Below are 20295 nucleotides of genomic sequence, written 5' to 3'. Positions count from 1 at the left end.
GTCCAGGAATGTCGCGTCGGCACCATGCAGAGATGTGCGACAACAGAGCAAAAGAAGACTTACGCCGGCTGCGGGGGTGGGGGGCGCACGCTGCAGGGTTGGGGTGCGCACGCTGCGGGGTTGGGGTGCGCACGCTGCGCCAATGTGACAGCTTTATTCTGCGGTCGCTCAGATTAGTTCTCGGGTCGGTTTTTGTTGCACTTCTTTCCTATTTTCTGCCGCCATGAACCTTTACTCCCCCTCCGCCTGCGGCTCGCCTGGCGCCCGGAGTTTGTACTGCCCAAATAGCGCACTCCTTTCCTGACGCCGTTCACTACTTGGGATAAATAATGTGTTGCGGTGACGGATCGGCCGCCATGCAGGGGGGGGGGGGGGGGGGAGCCGAGAGCCCCCACCACGCCACTTACAAGTCATTTGCATTTTTGATGACTGTTTAACCCATTCAGGACCAGAGATTTCTCATTTTTTCGTCCCCGCCTTCCAACTTCTACCGGTTACCTCTCCCGTTGGCGCGGCCGCACGAGCGCTTCTTGTTTTTTCCAAGTCAGGTTGTATTTTCTTTAAGCTGTACCATTTGAGGGATAAAATATATAGAAAAAAAACGTACATTTTAAGTGGAGAGAAATGAAAACCGTAACGGCGCTTAGCTTGTGGAGCGTGCGGTAATGGCGGGCGCTATGATCCGGCCGTTTGTTTAGTCCTCAGTCGGGTGCGGCGGCCGCTGTGCTGCAGGGTGAGCGGAGCTTTTCATTATTACGTTTTACGGTATTTTAATAGTTTGGACCTTCATAGAATCGCAGATACCAAATATTTGGGTTTTGTTTCATTTTTTAATTGGGAAAAAAAAAAAAAAAAAATCGCAAATGGGTCGTTTTTTCTTAAACGGTGTATATTTACGTTATTAAATCTCTGCTTTACGGTTTTATTTAGTCCCTACAATAGTTACAATATAGCAATTCTGCCATCGCTGGAGGCCCCACTGAGGTGGATGGAGCAGAGGCCTCCCAGCAATCATCATGCTCTCCCCAAGAGGATGAGCAGCTCTTTCACTGCAGAGCCGCAACCCCTTCTTGGCCCTTCTCGGCCCCTGTAGACAGCCGCATACAGGGTAGCATTACTCTAAGCTCTGAGTTATGACAGGTCTTTCTGCTAATATTCTGAGTCTAAATTCAGTGACAGCAAGCACAGATCTTGAAAACAGTAAGGAACTGTAATGCAGAGTGTATTAAAAGGGGTCTGATCTCCACCTGAGGTATGGGGCAGATAAAAAAAAAAAAAGATCAGTCGGGGGTCTCGGACCAGAGTTTATTGTTCAACATTGTAATAAATACAGTAACACAAAGAGCCCGTCGGCCATACAAAGTAACACTACCCCCATCATCCACACCTGCTTCAGGGCTGAGGTCCACCACGAATGGTCCCCAACCTGCAGGGGAAGTACAACACCCATTGTGGCCGTCAGGGAAAGCTGGGAGGTGTAGTTCCACAACAGCTGGAGACCATTGAGTTATATCACAGACAGAAGCCTGAAGGTAGTCAGTGACCCCACAGGCTGTACTGCCCCCCACAGGCCATGACAAGAGATTACACAGTAACGTCAGCCCCTTTAAAACATGGAAACCCATAATAACAGCAATGATCCTGATGGACACATTCACCAGGAACTAAAAACAAGATGGTGGCACAATGTGCCGGACGCTCCACGCACGCCACGACGCACCACGATGACGATATGCAGACGGCTAGAACAGATACAAAATGCACTAAAAGAAAAACTTCACATTTCACACGGGGAAATCTTGGCCCCGGCATCATATGGAGAATATCAACAGAAAACACGTAAACCGCAGGACGGGGCCACAGCACAGACGTCGGGGCCACAACCCCATGCACAAGGAGGAATCCACCTACAGATCCACGAGGGACTCCGGGAGATCACAGAGCGGCTGCCTGCGTGTATCCGGGACGCGCGCCCCGCCGGCGATACTTGGGGTCGCTGTGTAGTATAGCGCACAGCAGTCACTGTCGTGGCACAGAACATGATAGCAGAGATCCGATTGGTTCCCGCAGCGGAGGATGCTCTGTGCGCGGTCCGGGATGCTCACAGCTCGTTACGTCGGGCGGGTTTACTTACTTTAAGAGCTCATTCACGTGCGCAAAAAAAAAAAAAAAAAAAATCACACAAGCAGGCGCCACTGATTTCATGCATACATCCGCAGTGAATAAACCCGTATCGCGCGCATTCGCTGCGTATTTACTCTAAAGTCACCTATGTGATAGGGTATTTACTCAATCCCGCTGACTTCAATGGGTTATTTGTCCGTAACAAGCTGCAATTATTGTCACGCTCATAAACCCGCAGGTCTGACCACCGCCGTTCAGCACGCCGCCAGTACGAAGCGTGTATACCCCATGTGAATGAGCCCTAACCCCTTCTAGTGGCAGCAGAAGCAGTTTTCCGTAGGCGGAATTCACATGGAAGATTCCACGGTGTGAACGCATCCGAAAACTGCAAGCGCAGCAACAGAGGGAAGAACGTCGCCATGCGCCAAAATAGAAAAACGCTTTAACCCGCAAAACATCCGAGCGATGGCACGGTAAGGGAACAGGCGGCAGCTTTCCTGCGAGCTGCACTCAGAATCCCGGCAGTTGCTCCTCGTCGCTCCGCAGCGTCAGACCTCAGACCGATACTTTCCTGTAACAGCAGATTGTGATAAAGACGCGGTTTGTTACTGAGAAGCACAAAATGGCGTCCGGAACGCGACAACGTTCACAACTGAAAACACATTTCTGGGGATTTCATAAATATAGGATTGTCATCACAGCGCAAAACGTAAGCCGGGGGAGGGGAAGAGAACATAACGCAGTCAGGAGCCGCGAACGCACAAGTATCGCCGGCGCTCGGATCCGTATGGCGGAGAGTGTAACCCGCCAATAGGAAGTGTACAGCCCCCTCATCTATGCATCTCCCATGATAGACCCATCTCCGTTACAGCAGGACGGTCGCCGTCACATGACTGCGCATCCAACACTCACGCCCAAGCACGGAAATAGTGGTCATGGAGAACAATAAAGCTGAGCTGTGCCAATATGGCAGCCATCCCGGATCAATACTGCGGGGGAGGGGCGCTAAGATTTGGCATTTCCCTTCAACGCTGTGCTGTGGTCCCCAAGATAAATAAAGTGCAGCTTATGATCCGCCGCGGCCGCCTGGCTTCTTCGCCTTATGATCCGCCGCGGCCGCCGGCGCCTCGCTTCTCCGTCACCTTTAAAAAATAAATATATTAATATATATCCTTTATACGCTCCAATCACTGGACAGGAAGACTGAGCGCCAAGTAATAAATATACGGTATATATTATATATACTCTACACACCCGGGAATGAGGCGGAGGACTACGGGGGAGGGGAACACTGAGAAGACGCTTTCCTGCTTGTGAAAAAATAAAGAGCTTCTCTGGCGCAGTCCTCGCCGTCCGGGCGCTACACGAGCGGGAAACACTTCTAGGAAATACTCTGAGTAGACAAAAGACTCTGTTGTAAAATATAGACTCTACAGTTCGTTGTGCCCCGCGGGGCGGAGAGGTCTTGTCGGAGGACAGTGGTAGACAAGCATGCAGGGCGCCCCGTCTCCAGTACTGGGCCACAGCGCCAGGACCGCCAGCCGCTACTCCACCGCCGTCCGCTCGATGTACTCCGTCAGCTGCTTGAACTTCTCTGCAAGATAAAGGAAAAGCCGCAGTCAGGGATTCTGGTGTTGGGGTACTACAACTCCCAGCATGGCCTGACGGCTGCAGCACTGCGCCGCCTTACATTCTAAGCACACAAACTTTAACCCCTTAGTGGCCAGACTACGAGTTTCGCTCAGTAAGGGGCCTTCCTGAGCCGGGAAGATCCGCATCTTGAGACTAGCGGCCGAGATCAGAGAGACCCAGCAAAAAAATAAGGAGGCGGCAAAATGCTTATATTATTCATTCTTCCCAAAAACATAATAAAAGTGATCAAAAAAGCAGTATGTACCCAAAAACGGTACCAATAAAAACGACGGCTTGACACCAAAAAAGTAAGCCCTCCGGGGGCGCCGTCCCCGGGGGAAAAGAACGATAGGACTGACTGCAGCGCTGTAGAAAGAAGAATTTCCAAAAAAAAGGGGCTTTAATTGTAAAAAAAAAAACCTAAAAAAAGTAGAAGAATTTTGTTCTCGTCATAATCGTACCGATCCGCTGCGTGATTAACGCTATAAAAAAACCAAACCAGCCAGAAGGCGGAGCTAGGAGGGCTGACACGGCACACATGGACTGCGGCATCCGTGCGCGCCCAAAGTCATAGACATTAAGCGGCAGCTTCTTACCTCTCCGGATCCAGCGTGCGTCTCCTCCGTCGCGGCCGGATCTTCCGTCTTCAGCATGGCGGATGCCTCTGGGCACGCTGGCCGTGGCATGCACAGTTTTTTATTTCCCGCAGATCCGCGGCCCGTCCACAGTGTCAGCTGCGGGTGTGCGGCCGACAGGACGGCTTTCATCGACTGCAGTGGAAGCCGTCCCTGCGGGATCTGCAGGAAAGTACGGCCTGCTGTGATTTGGACCCGCAGCCAGAAAAAAAAATAAAAAAATCACACCCGCATGCTAAAAAGCTGCTCTGCAGGCGCCCATGCATCCCTATCAGCGGCCTGATTTGCGGATCACCCGCCCGTGTGAGCCGGGCCTGGAGGGGGGTTTCTCTCCCGGCTAGAATAATTTTTTAAAAAGTTTTCTAACACATTATCTGCACCCAAAAATAGTACCAACATAAACTCCAGCCGCGGCACTCACACCCCCCTCACCCAGCCAGGGCACGGGGGAAATAAAAAAGGTATGGCTTATGAAAAGTGGAGATGAAAATCCCCAAAAAGCCTCATGGCCAAAATAGGCCCGGTATGAACTATTGTTGGCCTACCCTCAGGATAGTTTATAAATAGTAGATGCCAACCAGGATCCCTACTGATCAGCTGATCCCTGGGCCAATTCCTTCCTAGATTGAGACGATTTCAGCAGGAAGCAGACAGCTCGGTTTTTATTACAGTGGCCAGGCTTGGTATTACATGCAGACGTCGGTATGTGCAACTAGCTGATACACCCAATTTCGCACAAGTTATTTTCGTCCAGGCAATACCTGTTGTTCACACGGAACATTTTAGGGAGTGGTGGTTATTTCAGAGGAGCCGAGGAATAAAATCTGACTACACAGAGGAGCGTTAGATTCTCCTCAGACTGCATCTACCGATGCCCATCTGCAGAATGTGCCCCCCTGCACTCTCTTCACTTTATACCCTTAGGCCTCATGTCCACGGGGAAAATAATAATTAAAATCCGCAGCGGATCACCCGCGCGCGGATCCGTGCCCCATAGGAATGCATTGACCACCCGCGGGTAGCTAAATACCCGCGGATGGTCCATAAATGTGAATTAGAAAAATCATGGAGCATGAAAAAAAATGGACATGCTCCATTTAGGTGCGGATCACGCTCCGGATGGCCCCATTGATCTCTATGGGGTGCGGGAAATCCGCTGCGGGTGTTAAATGCCATTTATTTGGGTGCGTGAAATCTGCATGCGGATTACAAGTTTGGCTTCTTTTTCAGTGGCCTTGCATTTTTTTTCACGCGCAGATGCAAAAATGCCATCCGCGTGCATACACGCGTGAAAAAAAACGCATCCGCGTGTCATCTGCATGCAATAAAATACTATTTTAAGCTCATCCGCACTGCATCCGCGGCCCAAATCCGCGTTACAAATCCGGAGCAGATTTGATTTTCCCCGTGGACATGAGGCCTTAAAGTTAACATCCCTTTATTCAAATTTACCCCCAGAATGGAGGTTGCAGCCCTTTCTTGGCCTTAAAGGCTCCATCCCTGCAGTCCATGGCCGCTTCCCTATGTACTTTACAGCCTTTCAGTACATACACATAAAGTGGAGGTAGATTCTCCTCAGTATATACACATAGGGGTGAGGTAGATTCTCCTCTATATATACACATAGGGGTGAGGTAGATTCTCCTCTGTATATACACATAGGGGTGAGGTAGATTCTCCTCTGTATATACACAGAGGGGAGGTAGATTCTCCTCAGTATATATACCTGGAGGTGAGGTAGATTCTCCTCAGTATATACACATAGAGGTGAGGTAGATTCTCCTCAGTATATACACATAGAGGGGGGGGGGTAGATTCTCCTCAGTATATACACATAGAGGTGAGGTAGATTCTCCTCAGTATATACACAGAGGGGGGGGGGTAGATTCTTCTCAGTATATACACATAGAGGTGAGGTAGATTCTCCTCAGTATATACACAGAGGTGAGGTAGATTCTCCTCAGTATATACACACAGAGGTGAGGTAGATTCTCCTCAGTATATACACACACAGAGGTGAGGTAGATTCTCCTCAGTATATACACATAGAGGTGAGGTAGATTCTCCTCAGTATATACACAGAGGTGAGGTAGATTCTCCTCAGTATATACCCATAGAGGTGAGGTAGATTCTCCTCAGTATATACACAGAGAGGGGAGGTAGATTCTCCTCAGTATATACACATAGAGGGGAGGTAGATTCTCCGCAGTATATACACATAGAGGGGAGGTAGATTCTCCTCAGTATATACATGGAGGTGAGATAGATTCTCCTCAGTATATACACATAGAGGGGAGGTAGATTCTCCTCAGTATATACACACAGAGGTAAGGTAGATTCTCCTCAGTATATACACAGAGGTGAGGTAGATTCTCCTCAGTATATACACATAGAGGTGGGGTAGATTCTCCTCAGTATATACACGGAGGTGAGGTAGATTCTCCTCAGTATATACACGGAGGTGAGGTAGATTCTCCTCAGTATATACACATAGAGGTAAGGTAGATTCTCCTCAGTATATACACATAGCGGTGAGGTAGATTCTCCTCAGTATATACACATAGAGGTAAGGTAGATTCTCCTCAGTATATACACATAGAGGTGAGGTAGATTCTCCTCAGTATATACACATAGAGGGGAGGTAGATTCTCCTCAGTATATACACACGGAGGTGAGGTAGATTCTCCTCAGTATATACACATAGCGGTGAGGTAGATTCTCCTCAGTATATACACATAGAGGTAAGGTAGATTCTCCTCAGTATATACACATAGAGGTGAGGCAGATTCTCCTCTGTATATACACATAGAGGTGAGGTAGATTCTCCTCAGTATATACACATAGAGGGGAGGTAGATTCTCCTCAGTATATACACATAGAGGTGGGGTAGATTCTCTTCAGTATATACACATAGAGGTGGGGTAGATTCTCCTCAGTATATACACATAGAGGTGAGGTAGATTCTCCTCAGTATATACACATAGAGGGGAGGTAGAGTCTCCTCAGTATATACACATAGAGGTGAGGTAGATTCTCCTCAGTATATACACATAGAGGGGAGGTAGATTCTCCTCAGTATACACACACAGAGGTGAGGTAGATTCTCCTCAGTATATACACATAGCGGTGAGGTAGATTCTCCTCAGTATATACACATAGAGGTAAGGTAGATTCTCCTCAGTATATACACATAGAGGTGAGGCAGATTCTCCTCTGTATATACACATAGAGGTGAGGTAGATTCTCCTCAGTATATACACATAGAGGGGAGGTAGATTCTCCTCAGTATATACACATAGAGGTGAGGTAGATTCTCCTCAGTATATACACATAGAGGTGAGGTAGATTCTCCTCAGTATATACACACAGAGGTGAGGTAGATTCTCCTCAGTATATACATAGAGAGGTGAGGTAGATTCTCCTCAGTATATACACAGAGAGGTGAGGTAGATTCTCCTCCGTATATACACAGAGGTGAGGTAGATTCTCCTCCGTATATACACAGAGTTGAGGTAGATTCTCCTCAGTATATACACAGAGGTGAGGTAGATTCTCCTCAGTATATACACAGAGGTGAGGTAGATTCTCCTCAGTATATACATAGAGGTGAGGTAGATTCTCCTCAGTATATACATAGAGGTGAGGTAGATTCTCCTCAGTATATACACAGAGGTGAGGTAGATTCTCCTCAGTATATACACATAGAGGTGAGGTAGATTCTTCTCAGTATATACACACAGAGGTGAGGTAGATTCTCCTCAGTATATACACAGAGGTGAGGTAGATTCTCCTCAGTATATACACAGAGAGGTGAGGTAGATTCTCCTCAGTATATACACAGAGAGGTGAGGTAGATTCTCCTCAGTATATACATAGAGGTGAGGTAGATTCTCCTCAGTATATACACAGAGGTGAGGTAGATTCTCCTCAGTATATACACATAGAGGTGAGGTAGATTCTTCTCAGTATATACACACAGAGGTGAGGTAGATTCTCCTCAGTATATACACAGAGGTGAGGTAGATTCTCCTCAGTATATACACAGAGAGGTGAGGTAGATTCTCCTCAGTATATACACAGAGAGGTGAGGTAGATTCTCCTCAGTATATACACAGAGAGGTGAGGTAGATTCTCCTCAGTATATACACAGAGGTGAGGTAGATTCTCCTCAGTATATACACACAGAGGTGAGGTAGATTCTCCTCAGTATATACACACAGAGGTGAGGTAGATTCTCCTCAGTATATACACACAGAGGTGAGGTAGATTCTCCTCAGTATATACACAGAGAGGTGAGGTAGATTCTCCTCAGTATATACACATAGAGGGGAGGTAGATTCTCTTCTGTATATACACATAGAGGTGAGGTAGATTCTCCTCAGTATATACACATAGAGAGGAGGTAGATTCTCCTCAGTATATACACATAGAGGTGAGGTAGATTCTCCTCAGTATATACACACAGAGGTGAGGTAGATTCTCCTCAGTATATACACATAGAGGTGAGGTAGATTCTCCTCAGTATATACACATAGAGGTGAGGTAGATTCTCCTCAGTATATACACATAGAGGTGAGGTAGATTCTCCTCAGTATATACACATAGAGGTGAGGTAGATTCTCCTCAGTATATACACATAGAGGTGAGGTAGATTCTCCTCAGTATACATATTTCCCTCGGCTTTATGATTTCTGAGAACAGAACTCTCATGTATCACAGATTTTCACAGTTTTTTAGGCCGCCTGCACACGGGCGGAAATCCCGCGGCGGGATTTCCGCCACTGAAAGTTTGCATAGGAGTGCATTGCAATACGCACTCCTATGCAGACGGCCGCGGTTTGGCCGCGCGAAATCTCGCGCGGCAAACAAACCGCGGCATGTCCTATTTTTGTGCGGGGCACGCACTCACCCGGCCGCTGGCTCTGGTCTGTGCATGCACCGGCACATGAAAGAGCCGGGACCGCCAGGCGCGGGTGAGTACGTGCTCGTCCCTGCAGGCTCTCGGGTCGGGTCCCGCGGCGAGAATTCTCGCTGCCGGATCCGACCCGCTCGTGTGCAGGCGGCCTAACGCTTAGAATTGAATTTGAAGTTGCAACGCCTTTACTTTTTCTATTAGGATGTAAAGAATTCAAACTTAAAAGGCCCCGGGAAGTTACATAACATAGGGGTGCACTTAGTTTTGCATATAGAATTAAATAATTGAGTTGTGAATCATAGAATGGTAGAGTTGGAAGGGTCCTCCGGGGTCATCGTGTCCTCCGGGGTCATCGTGTCCTCCGGGGGTCATCGGGTCCAACCCCCTGCTCAATGCAGGATCACTGAATCATCCTATAAAGAAGTCTGTCCAGTCCCTGAAGACTTCCATTGAAGGAGAACTCCCCCCCCCTCCCGTGGCAACCTGTTCCACTCATTGATCCCCCTCACTGTCTAATATCTAATCTGTGTCTCCTCCCTTTCAGTTTCATCCCATTGCTTCTAGTCTTTCCTTGTGCCGATGAGTATAGGGCTGATCCCTCTGCACTGTGACAGCCCTTCAGATATTTGTAGACAGCTATTAAGTCTCCTCTCAGCCTTCTCTTCTGCTAAACATTCCCAGATCCTTTACCCGTTCCTCATAGGACATGATTTGCAGACCGCTCACCATCTTGGTAACTCTTCTCTGAACTTGCTCCAGTTTGTCTGTCTTTTATAAAGTGGGGTGCTCAGAACTTGTGACCTCGTTACTTTTCCTATTTAGGACCAAAAGAATGCTGCTGCTAAATTTCATGTTTGTACGACATCAGGAAGTTGAAGAATTAGGGGTGAGTCAGTCAGGGCGGGCTTTCGCCATTATATATAATAGATACCAAGCCTGGCCTGCAGTTTCACAAACCAAGCTGTTAATTTATTACGTACTGCACTAACGATGTAATACATGCAATCAGTAAGTGCGGCCGTTTGTTTGCAGCCGCTATACCACAAGGCATTCCAAGTATCTCTCTAGGCCTTCACAGCGCAGCTATAAACGAGCGGACGGGTCATCTCATCCTTCCATCCACGTATTACAATGTTTAGCATCAGCCAGATCATGTGATTGCAGCACCAAGTGGATACATTGTTACATTGCTGACTGCTGCTACATCCAACGTCTCACCTTCATCCAGATTCCCAATCACTGCCTGTTTCTTCAGAAAGTCGCTGCACAACTTCTTACTTAGTCCGAAGGCCAACATGTTGTGTGTGAAGGTCCTGGAGTGAGGAAGAGGATGAGAGAAGAGCGGAGAAAGTGAGCAAAAGGTAAAGTGCAGGATTACACCCTAGACCATTATATTAGGTGGGATTGGATTATAAAGGAGGTGGGGGGGGGGAAGCATTTTTCTACACGTATCTGACTTTCTATCCACTAATCACAAGGAACCAGCACTGCCGCTCATCTCTAGCTTGACTGGCTGATAACATCAAACAATTGCATCTACACAGACGGCCTCTTGATCAGCCCCCATCTGGTAGCGTTGGACTCCTTTGGCCTTCAGAACTGCAGCGATTCATCGAGGTGTAGATTCCACTCAGTGATGAAATCCTCCTACAGGAATACCGGCCCCTGCGGACAGGAAGCTTCTTGTAGTCACTGCAGATTAGATGGCTGTGCTGACATGTTCTGACCGGCTGACAGGAAGGGGTCAGCGATTCATGCTGCTTGTGCCAAATTCTGCCTCCCATCAGCAACATAAATCTGGCTCCGTCTGACCAGGAGATGTTTCTCCGCTGCTCAGTGATACAAGTTTTGCGCTCTTTTGCCCGCTGGAGTCTTTCTGTTCCTCTTAGACACAATGGCGCTGGAACTGGTCGCCTGCTGTTATACCATCCGTGCGAAGGAACGGCGAGTTGTGCGTTCGGACACGTTAGTTGGAGCTCCAGCGTTGTATTCAGCTGACTGTGCAGCCTGTTGGTCAGAACGATTCCTGACATCCTCCTCGGACCCCTTTCAGTGATGAGTTGTTTCCCCCCACAGGATCCCCTTTCCTGGGGGTTTTCCTCGATCGCGCCATTCTCGGTATATTCTCCACACCGTTACATGATAAACCCCCCGCGGTTGGCGGTGAGACCCCGGCTAGTCTAGCACCGATGACCGGCCTTGTTGGAAGTCGCTCCGATCGCTGGATCTTCCATCTAATGTGGATTCACACTGAAACTGATCCACAGAAAACCTGTCACGTGACTTTATGCTGCACTCCGGGGTCTCGGGGAGAATTACCGTACAGGGGAGCGCCAATCCTGAGAGGGCCGGGGGGACTAATACAGGTTCGGGAGCTCTGATAAAGGGGCCAGTCAGTGTAGATGAGAATACATCCACATGCGAACACTTCTGCATGCAGCTATAAACAGACATACCCCAGCTGTCCGAATGTGATGTTCTCGTTAAACTGCAGGCTGTCGTCGCGCTCTTCCTGCGTCATGTGATACCACTTATCTCTGAAGTGACAAATCAGAAAGAGGATATTTAACATATGAAGCAAACAGGGAAAGAACACTGTGCCGCCTCAAACCAGGAGCAAGTGCCATGCGGCGCCATCAGTGGGCGCTGGGAGGGAACGCAGCGCATACAAGTCGCCCCTGGGTGTTGTATAACATGCGGCCGTTCTGCACTGCTGACACCCCATTTTTACTCTGCCCAGCCACTCAGTAAAGGACCCCCAGATATGTTTGGGCTTCAGCTCTTGCTCCCCACTTATTCTCAGCCTCTCAGTTAAGAGACCTTGTGGAGAACAGACTTTGCTGGCTGCAAACAAACCAATTTACAACAAGGCACAAAACACGTGAAGGGCGATTCTCCAACATCATTAACAGAACAGCAAGCAGAGTTATGGGCAATGGGTGAGAGTGGGGCTGCGGTATAACGAGAGCAGCGCTGACACGACCGCCTGCACTTCTCCCAGTACATGTCAAGTGGTACAAGGCGGCCGTGAAGACAGAGGGGGTGGGGGGGGGCGGCGCTTTGCTCCATTGTCGGCAGCTGTAATTACATGGCCGCAGCTGATGGGGAGAGTAGTCATTATTCGCCGTCGTGTGCTGGAGCATCCTCCCGTGCAGCTGCAGAACACAGGACCTGTCACCGGCAGCGGGCGGCCATGAGGGGATGATAAATGGGAAAGGGGTTGAATGGAGTGAAAGCGGCATTTATCCCTTCAGAAGCCGTCGGTCCTGTACTCTGCGGCGCTGCCAGGTGGGCTGCCGTTAACCCTTCATCGTTCACAAGTGTAAGAAGACGACACGTAGAATTGGATTGCTTGCTACAGCGGAGGGGGTGTTACAATTTATCCAGTCTACACAATCTTCTGATACAGGTTACCTAAACTGATACATTGTAACAAACCCAACATGCTGACATCCTATAAAGTATAAGCAACACGATTCCTTCTATGTACTGCCTCATTACAATTCATGACTAGAAACAAACAACTGCTGGTCTTACAGCGAAGGCAGCCATACTGCGTGCGGAGAGCCGTTCATAAAGACAGAATGGTAACGTAACGTCACCGCTGCTCTCTAGTGATGTATAGGCGTCATTCTCAGTGATGTCACCGCTGCTCTCTAGTGATGGATAGGCGGCATTCTCAGTGATGTCACCGCTGCTCTCTAGTGATGGATAGGCGGCATTCTCAGTGATGTCACCGCTGCTCTCTAGTGATGGATAGGCGGCATTCTCAGTGATGTCACCGCTGCTCTCTAGTGATGGATAGGCGGCATTCTCGGTGATGTCACCGCTGCTCTCTAGTGATGGATAGGCGGCATTCTCGGTGATGTCACCGCTGCTCTCTAGTGATGGATAGGCGGCATTCTCAGTGATGTCACCGCTGCTCTCTAGTGATGGATAGGTGGCATTCCCAGTGATGTCACCGCTGCTCTCTAGTGATGGATAGGCGGCATTCTCAGTAATGTCACCGCTGCTCTCTAGTGAATGGATAGGCGGCATTCTCAGTGATGTCACCGCTGCTCTCTAGTGAATGGATAGGCGGCATTCTCAGTGATGTCACTGCTGCTCTCTAGTGATGGATAGGCGATATTCTCAGTGATGTCACCACTGCTCTCTAGTGATGGATAGGCGACATTCCCAGTGATGTCACCACTGCTCTCTAGTGATGGGTAGGGGGCGTTCTCAGTGATGTCACCGCTGCTCTCTAGTGATGGATAGGCGACATTCTCAGTGATGTCACCGCTGCTCTCTAGTGATGGATAGGCGACATTCCCAGTGATGTCACCACTGCTCTCTAGTGATGGGTAGGGGGCGTTCTCAGTGATGTCACCGCTGCTCTCTAGTGATGGATAGGTGGCATTCTCAGTAATGTCACCGCTGCTCTCTAGTTAAGGATAGGCGGCATTCTCAGTGATGTCACCGCTGCGGTCTAGTGGTGGATAGGTGACATTCTCAGTGATGTCACCACTGCTCTCTAGTGATGGATAGGTGACATTCTCAGTGATGTCACCACTGCTCTCTAGTGCCTAGATAGGCGGTATTCTCAGTGATGTCACCGCTGCTCCCTAGTGATGGATAGACAACATTCTCAGTGATGTCACCGCTGCTCTCTAATGACAGATAAGCAACATTTTTCAGTGCACAGCATGCAGGTGACGAGGATCTATAACTTAACATGAACTCTGATGGTGCGTTACATTTATCATTGCATGTTTCACATCTTATAAAACATAGAACCAACCTCTCCTCCTCTTCTTCCCCTGCGTTCCCTCTGGAGTGGCAGCAGAAATGGGGTCAGCAAAGATTAGAGGTTAGAGAATAAAGAATGACATCACTTGAAGAGGGGAGGGAAACTATGACATCACCAACTCCCCCAGACGGCACTAGTACAAGGAACGGGACCATTTACAGAGACCAGTGAACCTTGCAGATCAGAGCCCCCTGTAGAGGCAGAATACGGTGCGGAGGCTCAAGTGATCCTCTCCCAAATTCAAAACATTCAGTGATTATGGCGGAGACGCTTTCCGGTGCCGCTATCCCCCCCACCCCCAGCTAGTCTACGGAGACTGTGGCGCAGGGTGATGCAAGCGCTCGGTGACACTTCTCTTGCGCTATTAAAGCCTCGCAGACGGCAGCTCATCCGAGTGGAATATCTGGAATGGCAAGAGGCTAATTAGAGAAGAATGCCAGCGTTATAACAGAGCATGCCAGGGCGGCGATCGCAGCCTCGTTATCCGTTACGTGACGCCAGAAAAGGACTTCTTAGTAATGAGATGAGACAGAAGGTTAGAAGACCACTGGAGGGCGCCATCATGGCAGCCGCAGCGAGACTGGAGCCTTTATATTAACGTCATCGTTATCCCCAAGGCTAATGCGAAAGGCACTCTGGCCGTTGGCGGCGTTGGCACTGAACGATAATAGTTACGTGTTAAACAATAAATCGCTCGCTTTTCAATCGCTTTTCATTCTCTGCCGGCAGCCATCCTCGGCGACTCGTTCACTGATCATCCGGGTTAAATACCGATCGCCCCGTCGCCCTCAGTCACCGATACAGCGAATGGGAACGACTGAACGATTCCTCGTTTGAAGGAGCAGCGATGGATCTGCTGTATAAACCGGCGGTACGAGAGCGAACTCCGACATCGTTCGCTTGGTGTAAACAGACGCTCAGAACACAAGAGTCTGGGGCAGCAGAACCTTAGGGATGTCCATGGAACGCTTCACAAACACTTACCGGGTTGTAGGTGATCGCTTCCTCCTCTCGCAATGAACAGCATCGAAGAACGCGGCATTCCAGAATCGCAGCGAGTGCCTGCAAGCGGAACAAGAAACATCAGCCACATTTCATATTCTACTCCAATAAGGGAGATGGAACAATACCTCTGCAGCGCCACCTATTGGATGGCAGCATACTATACCCTCAGAGAGATGGAACAATACCTCTGCAGCGCCACCTATTGGATGGCAGCATACTATACCCTCAGAGAGATGGAACAATATCTCTGCAGCGCCACCTATTGGATGGCAGCATACTATACCCTCAGAGAGATGGAACAATACTACTGCAGCGCCACCTATTGTATGGCAGCATACTATACCCTCAGAGAGATGGAACAATACCTCTGCCGCGCCACCTATTGGATGGCAGCATACTATACCCTCAGAGAGATGGAACAATATCTCTGCAGCGCCACCTATTGGATGGCAGCATACTATACCCTCAGAGAGATGAAACAATATCTCTGCAGCGCCACCTATTGGATGGCAGCATACTATACCCTCAGAGAGATGGAACAATATCTCTGCAGCGCCACCTATTGGATGGCAGCATACTATACCCTCAGAGAGATGGAACAATACCTCTGCAGCGCCACCTATTGTATGGCAGCATACTATACCCTCAGAGAGATGGAACAATACCTCTGCAGCGCCACCTATTGGATGACAGCATACTATACACCCAGAGAGATGGAACAATATCTCTGCAGCGCCACCTATTGGATGGCAGCATACTATACCCTCAGAGAGATGGAACAATACTACTGCAGCGCCACCTATTGTATGGCAGCATACTATACCCTCAGAGAGATGGAACAATACCTCTGCCGCGCCACCTATTGGATGGCAGCATACTATACCCTCAGAGAGATGAAACAATATCTCTGCAGCGCCACCTATTGGATGGCAGCATACTATACCCTCAGAGAGATGGAACAATATCTCTGCAGCGCCACCTATTGGATGGCAGCATACTATACCCTCAGAGAGATGAAACAATATCTCTGCAGCGCCACCTATTGGATGGCAGCATACTATACCCTCAGAGAGATGGAACAATACCTCTGCAGCGCCACCTATTGGAAGGCAGCATACTATACCCTCAGAGAGATGGAACAATACCTCTGCAGCGCCACCTATTGGATGGCAGCATACTATACCCTCAGAGAGATGGAACAATATCTCTGCAGCGCCACCTATTGGATGACAGCATACTATACACCCAGAGAGATGGAACAATACCTCTGCAGCGCCACCTATTGGATGGCAGCATACTATACCCTCAGAGAGATGGAACAATACCTCTGCAGCGCCACCTATTGGAATTTTTATTTACTGATGTATGTAATTATGTTTTTTTACCATCTACGTCCCCCATGACATCATATAGGACCTCTGGGGGACATTCACGTTTTTTTTTTATGTGACACTTTCCCACTGTAGGCCGGTGCATACATAGGAGCCGCATCCATAGTGACCCAGTTACAGGGTAAATATCCCCCTGTAGTGCAATTAGTCACTGGCAGAGCTGGAGTTTTGCTGTAACAGGGAATCCTGGCGGTCACATGACCCCTGGGTTCCCGTAGTGGAAGTTATACTTCCACTTTCACTTTTTAGTACACAGCGCTCATTGAGTGCTGTGTACTCAGGGAAGGAAAAGGCAGAAAGGGTTAAAAGCCCCTCCTGCCTTCTGCTCTGGCCGTCCTGCTTCTGATTGATTGCAGAGCAGGAGGCTTAAATCCTCGTCCTAATTTTACTATTGGCTGGGCTTTAAGCCCGGGACCAGGCGCCGTATATTTACTGCGCTTAGTCCTTAATGGGCTAAATGAATGGGACAATTTTGGAGGGACTCCGCGGTGCGCCCGCCGCCTCCCTTACTGCCGCTTCTGGTATTTCTCGCACGTCCGCGCCGCCACATCTTACCATATAGGCTGCTGCTTCAGGTGTGAGTACAGGTAATTCTTCTCTCCTTTCTTCTCATCAGGACTTTGCAGCGGAACTGCGAATAACGCAACGACACAATATAGCGATATAATGTACAGGCGGGGCGGCAATAATATACAATATTGGGGTGGAGGGACTCACTGTCATTGGACGGCTTCTCCCCCGATGGCTCGTCGCTTTGCCTGGCAGAGACCAGAAGACACACATGAGATCAAGTCACAGATGCATTATTGCTGGCGCACCAGACCGTTGGCATGTGGCATCAGTTACAACAGCTCTGCTTGCTGAAAGCAAATAGAAGCCTTGAAATTGAAACTATACTTCTCACAGCTGAGCGTTTGTTACAATGTATCAGTGCGGACAGCCCTCTTGAGGTAAACACGTCAGCAGCACAAATCTCTCTCCCAGCCTGATAGTCTGTTACAATGTATCAGTCTGGTATTATATCACTGGACACAATGTAACAGACCTTTGCTGTGGGAAGTGCTGCATCAGGCAGAAATGTTCCCATTCATTGACAGCAAGCAGAAATCATGAAAACTGTGATTAATCAAAACAAAGTCTATTGGAAAGTTGAAGGATGAGACGCAGGTCACATGGACATTGGCAAATACGGTTGTTCTGCAAGTGTAATGCTTCTGGAAGGAAAACCGAATTGCACTGCGACACGTGAGAAATCGCATGTTTTAGTGGTAAAAACTAGAGAAATTACAACGCCCTCAATGGTGAGACAGCGCCGCGCCAGACAGCGCCATACGAGGCAGCGCCATACGAGGCAGCGCCATACGATTCTTTTCAGTTTCAGAGAAAATAATGGGTGATATTTCCCCAAAAGGCTGCGATGTACCGGTGGTGCGGCATCGCTGCGTGTGTAAGATCGCTCATGTAGTTACGGCCCGCGGGTTCTTCTCACGTGCAGCTTCTGTGCATCGCCTGTGTAAACACATCCTTAGGGCTCATTCACACGTGTATTACCAGATTTGCATCGCGGTATTCAGGCGTGCCGTTTCACACGTGTGGCACTGGCGTATTCATGGAGCGTCCGTTACACGTGAGCGGGCGTGCCAAAGAGTGCAAGAACAGAATAAAATACACGGTCAATACAGCTTTGGTGCATTCACCCGTGCATGAGGCTTTAGTTACATGAATGTGGTGCTACTGCTGAGCCTTGTAGTACTTCTGCCATATACGCATGTAACATAGGTGCTATTGATGTGCTCTCATGCGTCACTCACTCATTTTTCTTAGAGAGGGGTGCCTTTAATTTGCTCTCCAGACCCCCGAAGAACCCCTTCATGTTCTCGGTGGTGACGGACTTGGTCCGCAGGAGCCGCTCCACGTTATCCTTCTTCTCGGCGAGCCAGCTGTTGGCAGACTTCAGATACCCGTCGATGCTGCCCGTGCTCACCGGCTTCTCCCGGGAGTCCGTCGGGGACACGTGCGGCTTACCTGAAAACAGACACATTTAGACATTTTCTAGGCGGATTCCCCTCGCCCACATCTCACCCGTCACGTGGCTGGTAATAAGCGGGCACCAGCTCATCGCCCACATGCTGGGCGCTCACCGATGTAATAATAGGTGAAGCACATGGTCATCAGGTTCTTGGCCGGACCAAAGTCATCCATCTGGTAGCACCTATGAAAAGCCGCAGAAGAGGAGGGGAGTCAGGGGGGCACCGATATACCGCGGCACCGAGCGCCCATCCAGCCCGGGGCAAGGATACTTACTCAAACAGGACGACCGCGAATGACTGCACCAGCCGGTAAAACGTCTGCTCCGAGACGCACTTGGAATTGCAGCGCTGTGGGGAGACGAGGGTTAATGATGGGAGCTATAGTGGTATATATGGTGAGGTCACATGACCCATGGAGGGCAGATTACATGTATAATGGTCAGTGGTGGTGAAATCACAAGGCTCCTCCCCCTCCTATACATTACGGCTTGCGCAATTTACATTAGTTGATGTATAATGCCCACCCTTCACTGTCTATAATGTCCCTAGGTCATTTGCATAGTCTCCTCCTCCTCATTTACATACAGCAAAAATAGTTAAAGGGCCAACAAATAATTTCCACATGATAATCGCCATTTCCTGCGGGGGACTACAACTCCCATCCCTGGAGCGACGGGCGACGGCCCGCTCAACGCCAACACACCAAGCGCTTTGCTGCCCCTCTGCACCACCACAAAGAACAAAAACAAGCGCAGGGGCGGACTTTACCTGAGCGCTGACGAACCGCGCAAACCATTCCCTTCCCTTCCCGTTCTCCGTACTGCAGAGCTCCCCAAAGCGGGCCTTCTCGTCCTGGTCCACGTCCTCCCTGCAGGGAACCCAGACAGGCGTTACCACCACCATCACCACCTCTACCGCCGCGCAGAACGGCTCGCACATGTAGACCTAGCAGCCGGTCAGCACTAGCCGGTCGGGCTACCAGGGACGCCGCGAGCCTGGCGGAGTTACAAAGGGGGGGCAGGGGTTCGGGCTTTAGCTCCGCTAACCAGTCACATTTCTCAGTTTCGTTCTTCGAGAATCTCACCGATTTCAATGGGTTTCTTTAAAAAAAAAAAAAAGTATTTTTTTTCCCGTTTCATGTACGTTTTTTTGCGCCATTCGCTCTGTTTTAAAAATTGAAATAATGAGAATCGAACGATAAAACGGACGCATCTTTTTTGAACCCATTGAAATCAAAAGGGAAAAAAACCAAAAACATTTAATTCCATTTTTCATTCCATGTTTAACGGGGCCGATGGCAGGGATAGCGGCCCTCGAGGTCGTGGCTCGGGGTCCTGAGGCTTCATGCTTTGTGCAGGATGATGGCGGTCTCCTCATTACAGCGGCCCCCCACTTACTACGCAGGAAGTGCTCTGTGCGCAGTGAATACGCTTCCCCCTCAGTGGACGGGGTTAGGGTGTTTTCAGCTCGTCCTCTCGCTAACATGAGATTTCCCGTCCGGGTCTATTGGACGCGGCGAACAGACGAGCGCAGTAATCCCTGCCCGGAGCCATTGCTGTATTTTTAGCCGTCACCAGTAACCCTTTCCTCTCCATCATCCCTTCTGATGATGGCCCCCACATCTCCCCTATAATCCTGGGGGTACAGAAGCCCCTCCCACCTATGGCGGTTCTCTGCCCGTGTGCGCCTGGCTGCCGATCCTCCCCGGAGCCTGATTCTGCTTGGTTGGCAGCTGTTAGTCTTGGATGACTGGGCTCAGCAGCGCCGGGATTAG

The 20295-nt window shown here is 49.4% G+C and overlaps 1 protein-coding gene across 7 annotated transcripts in view; it reads right to left on the bottom strand.

The window, feature by feature from the left end:
- Positions 1 to 1291: 1291 nt before the first annotated feature.
- The window catches only part of KIAA0513 (KIAA0513 ortholog), a 48473-nt gene continuing 29469 nt past the window's right edge, over positions 1292 to 20295 (bottom strand). For 5 of the 7 annotated variants that reach the window (XM_066583894.1, XM_066583896.1, XM_066583897.1 and 2 more), the window contains 11 exons: positions 19290 to 19389; positions 18796 to 18869; positions 18633 to 18703; positions 18303 to 18516; positions 17209 to 17249; positions 17047 to 17122; positions 15080 to 15157; positions 14087 to 14116; positions 11763 to 11843; positions 10525 to 10619; positions 1292 to 3718 (listed from right to left, as the gene is read on the bottom strand). In XM_066583894.1, the coding sequence (XP_066439991.1) occupies positions 3669 to 3718; positions 10525 to 10619; positions 11763 to 11843; positions 14087 to 14116; positions 15080 to 15157; positions 17047 to 17122; positions 17209 to 17249; positions 18303 to 18516; positions 18633 to 18703; positions 18796 to 18869; positions 19290 to 19389 (910 nt within the window). In that variant the 3' untranslated portion in view covers positions 1292 to 3668. Of the gene's footprint in view, positions 3719 to 10524; positions 10620 to 11762; positions 11844 to 14086; positions 14117 to 15079; positions 15158 to 17042; positions 17123 to 17208; positions 17250 to 18302; positions 18517 to 18632; positions 18704 to 18795; positions 18870 to 19289; positions 19390 to 20295 lie in introns of those variants that run through there. The other 2 variants (XM_066583900.1, XM_066583901.1) reach the window with 2 other exon arrangements.

Source organism: Eleutherodactylus coqui, chromosome 11, assembly GCF_035609145.1.
Source record: "Eleutherodactylus coqui strain aEleCoq1 chromosome 11, aEleCoq1.hap1, whole genome shotgun sequence".
NCBI lineage: Eukaryota > Metazoa > Chordata > Amphibia > Anura > Eleutherodactylidae > Eleutherodactylus > Eleutherodactylus coqui.
The sequence above is the reverse complement of the archived record's forward strand: the minus strand, read 5'-3'. Positions and strand labels throughout refer to the sequence as shown.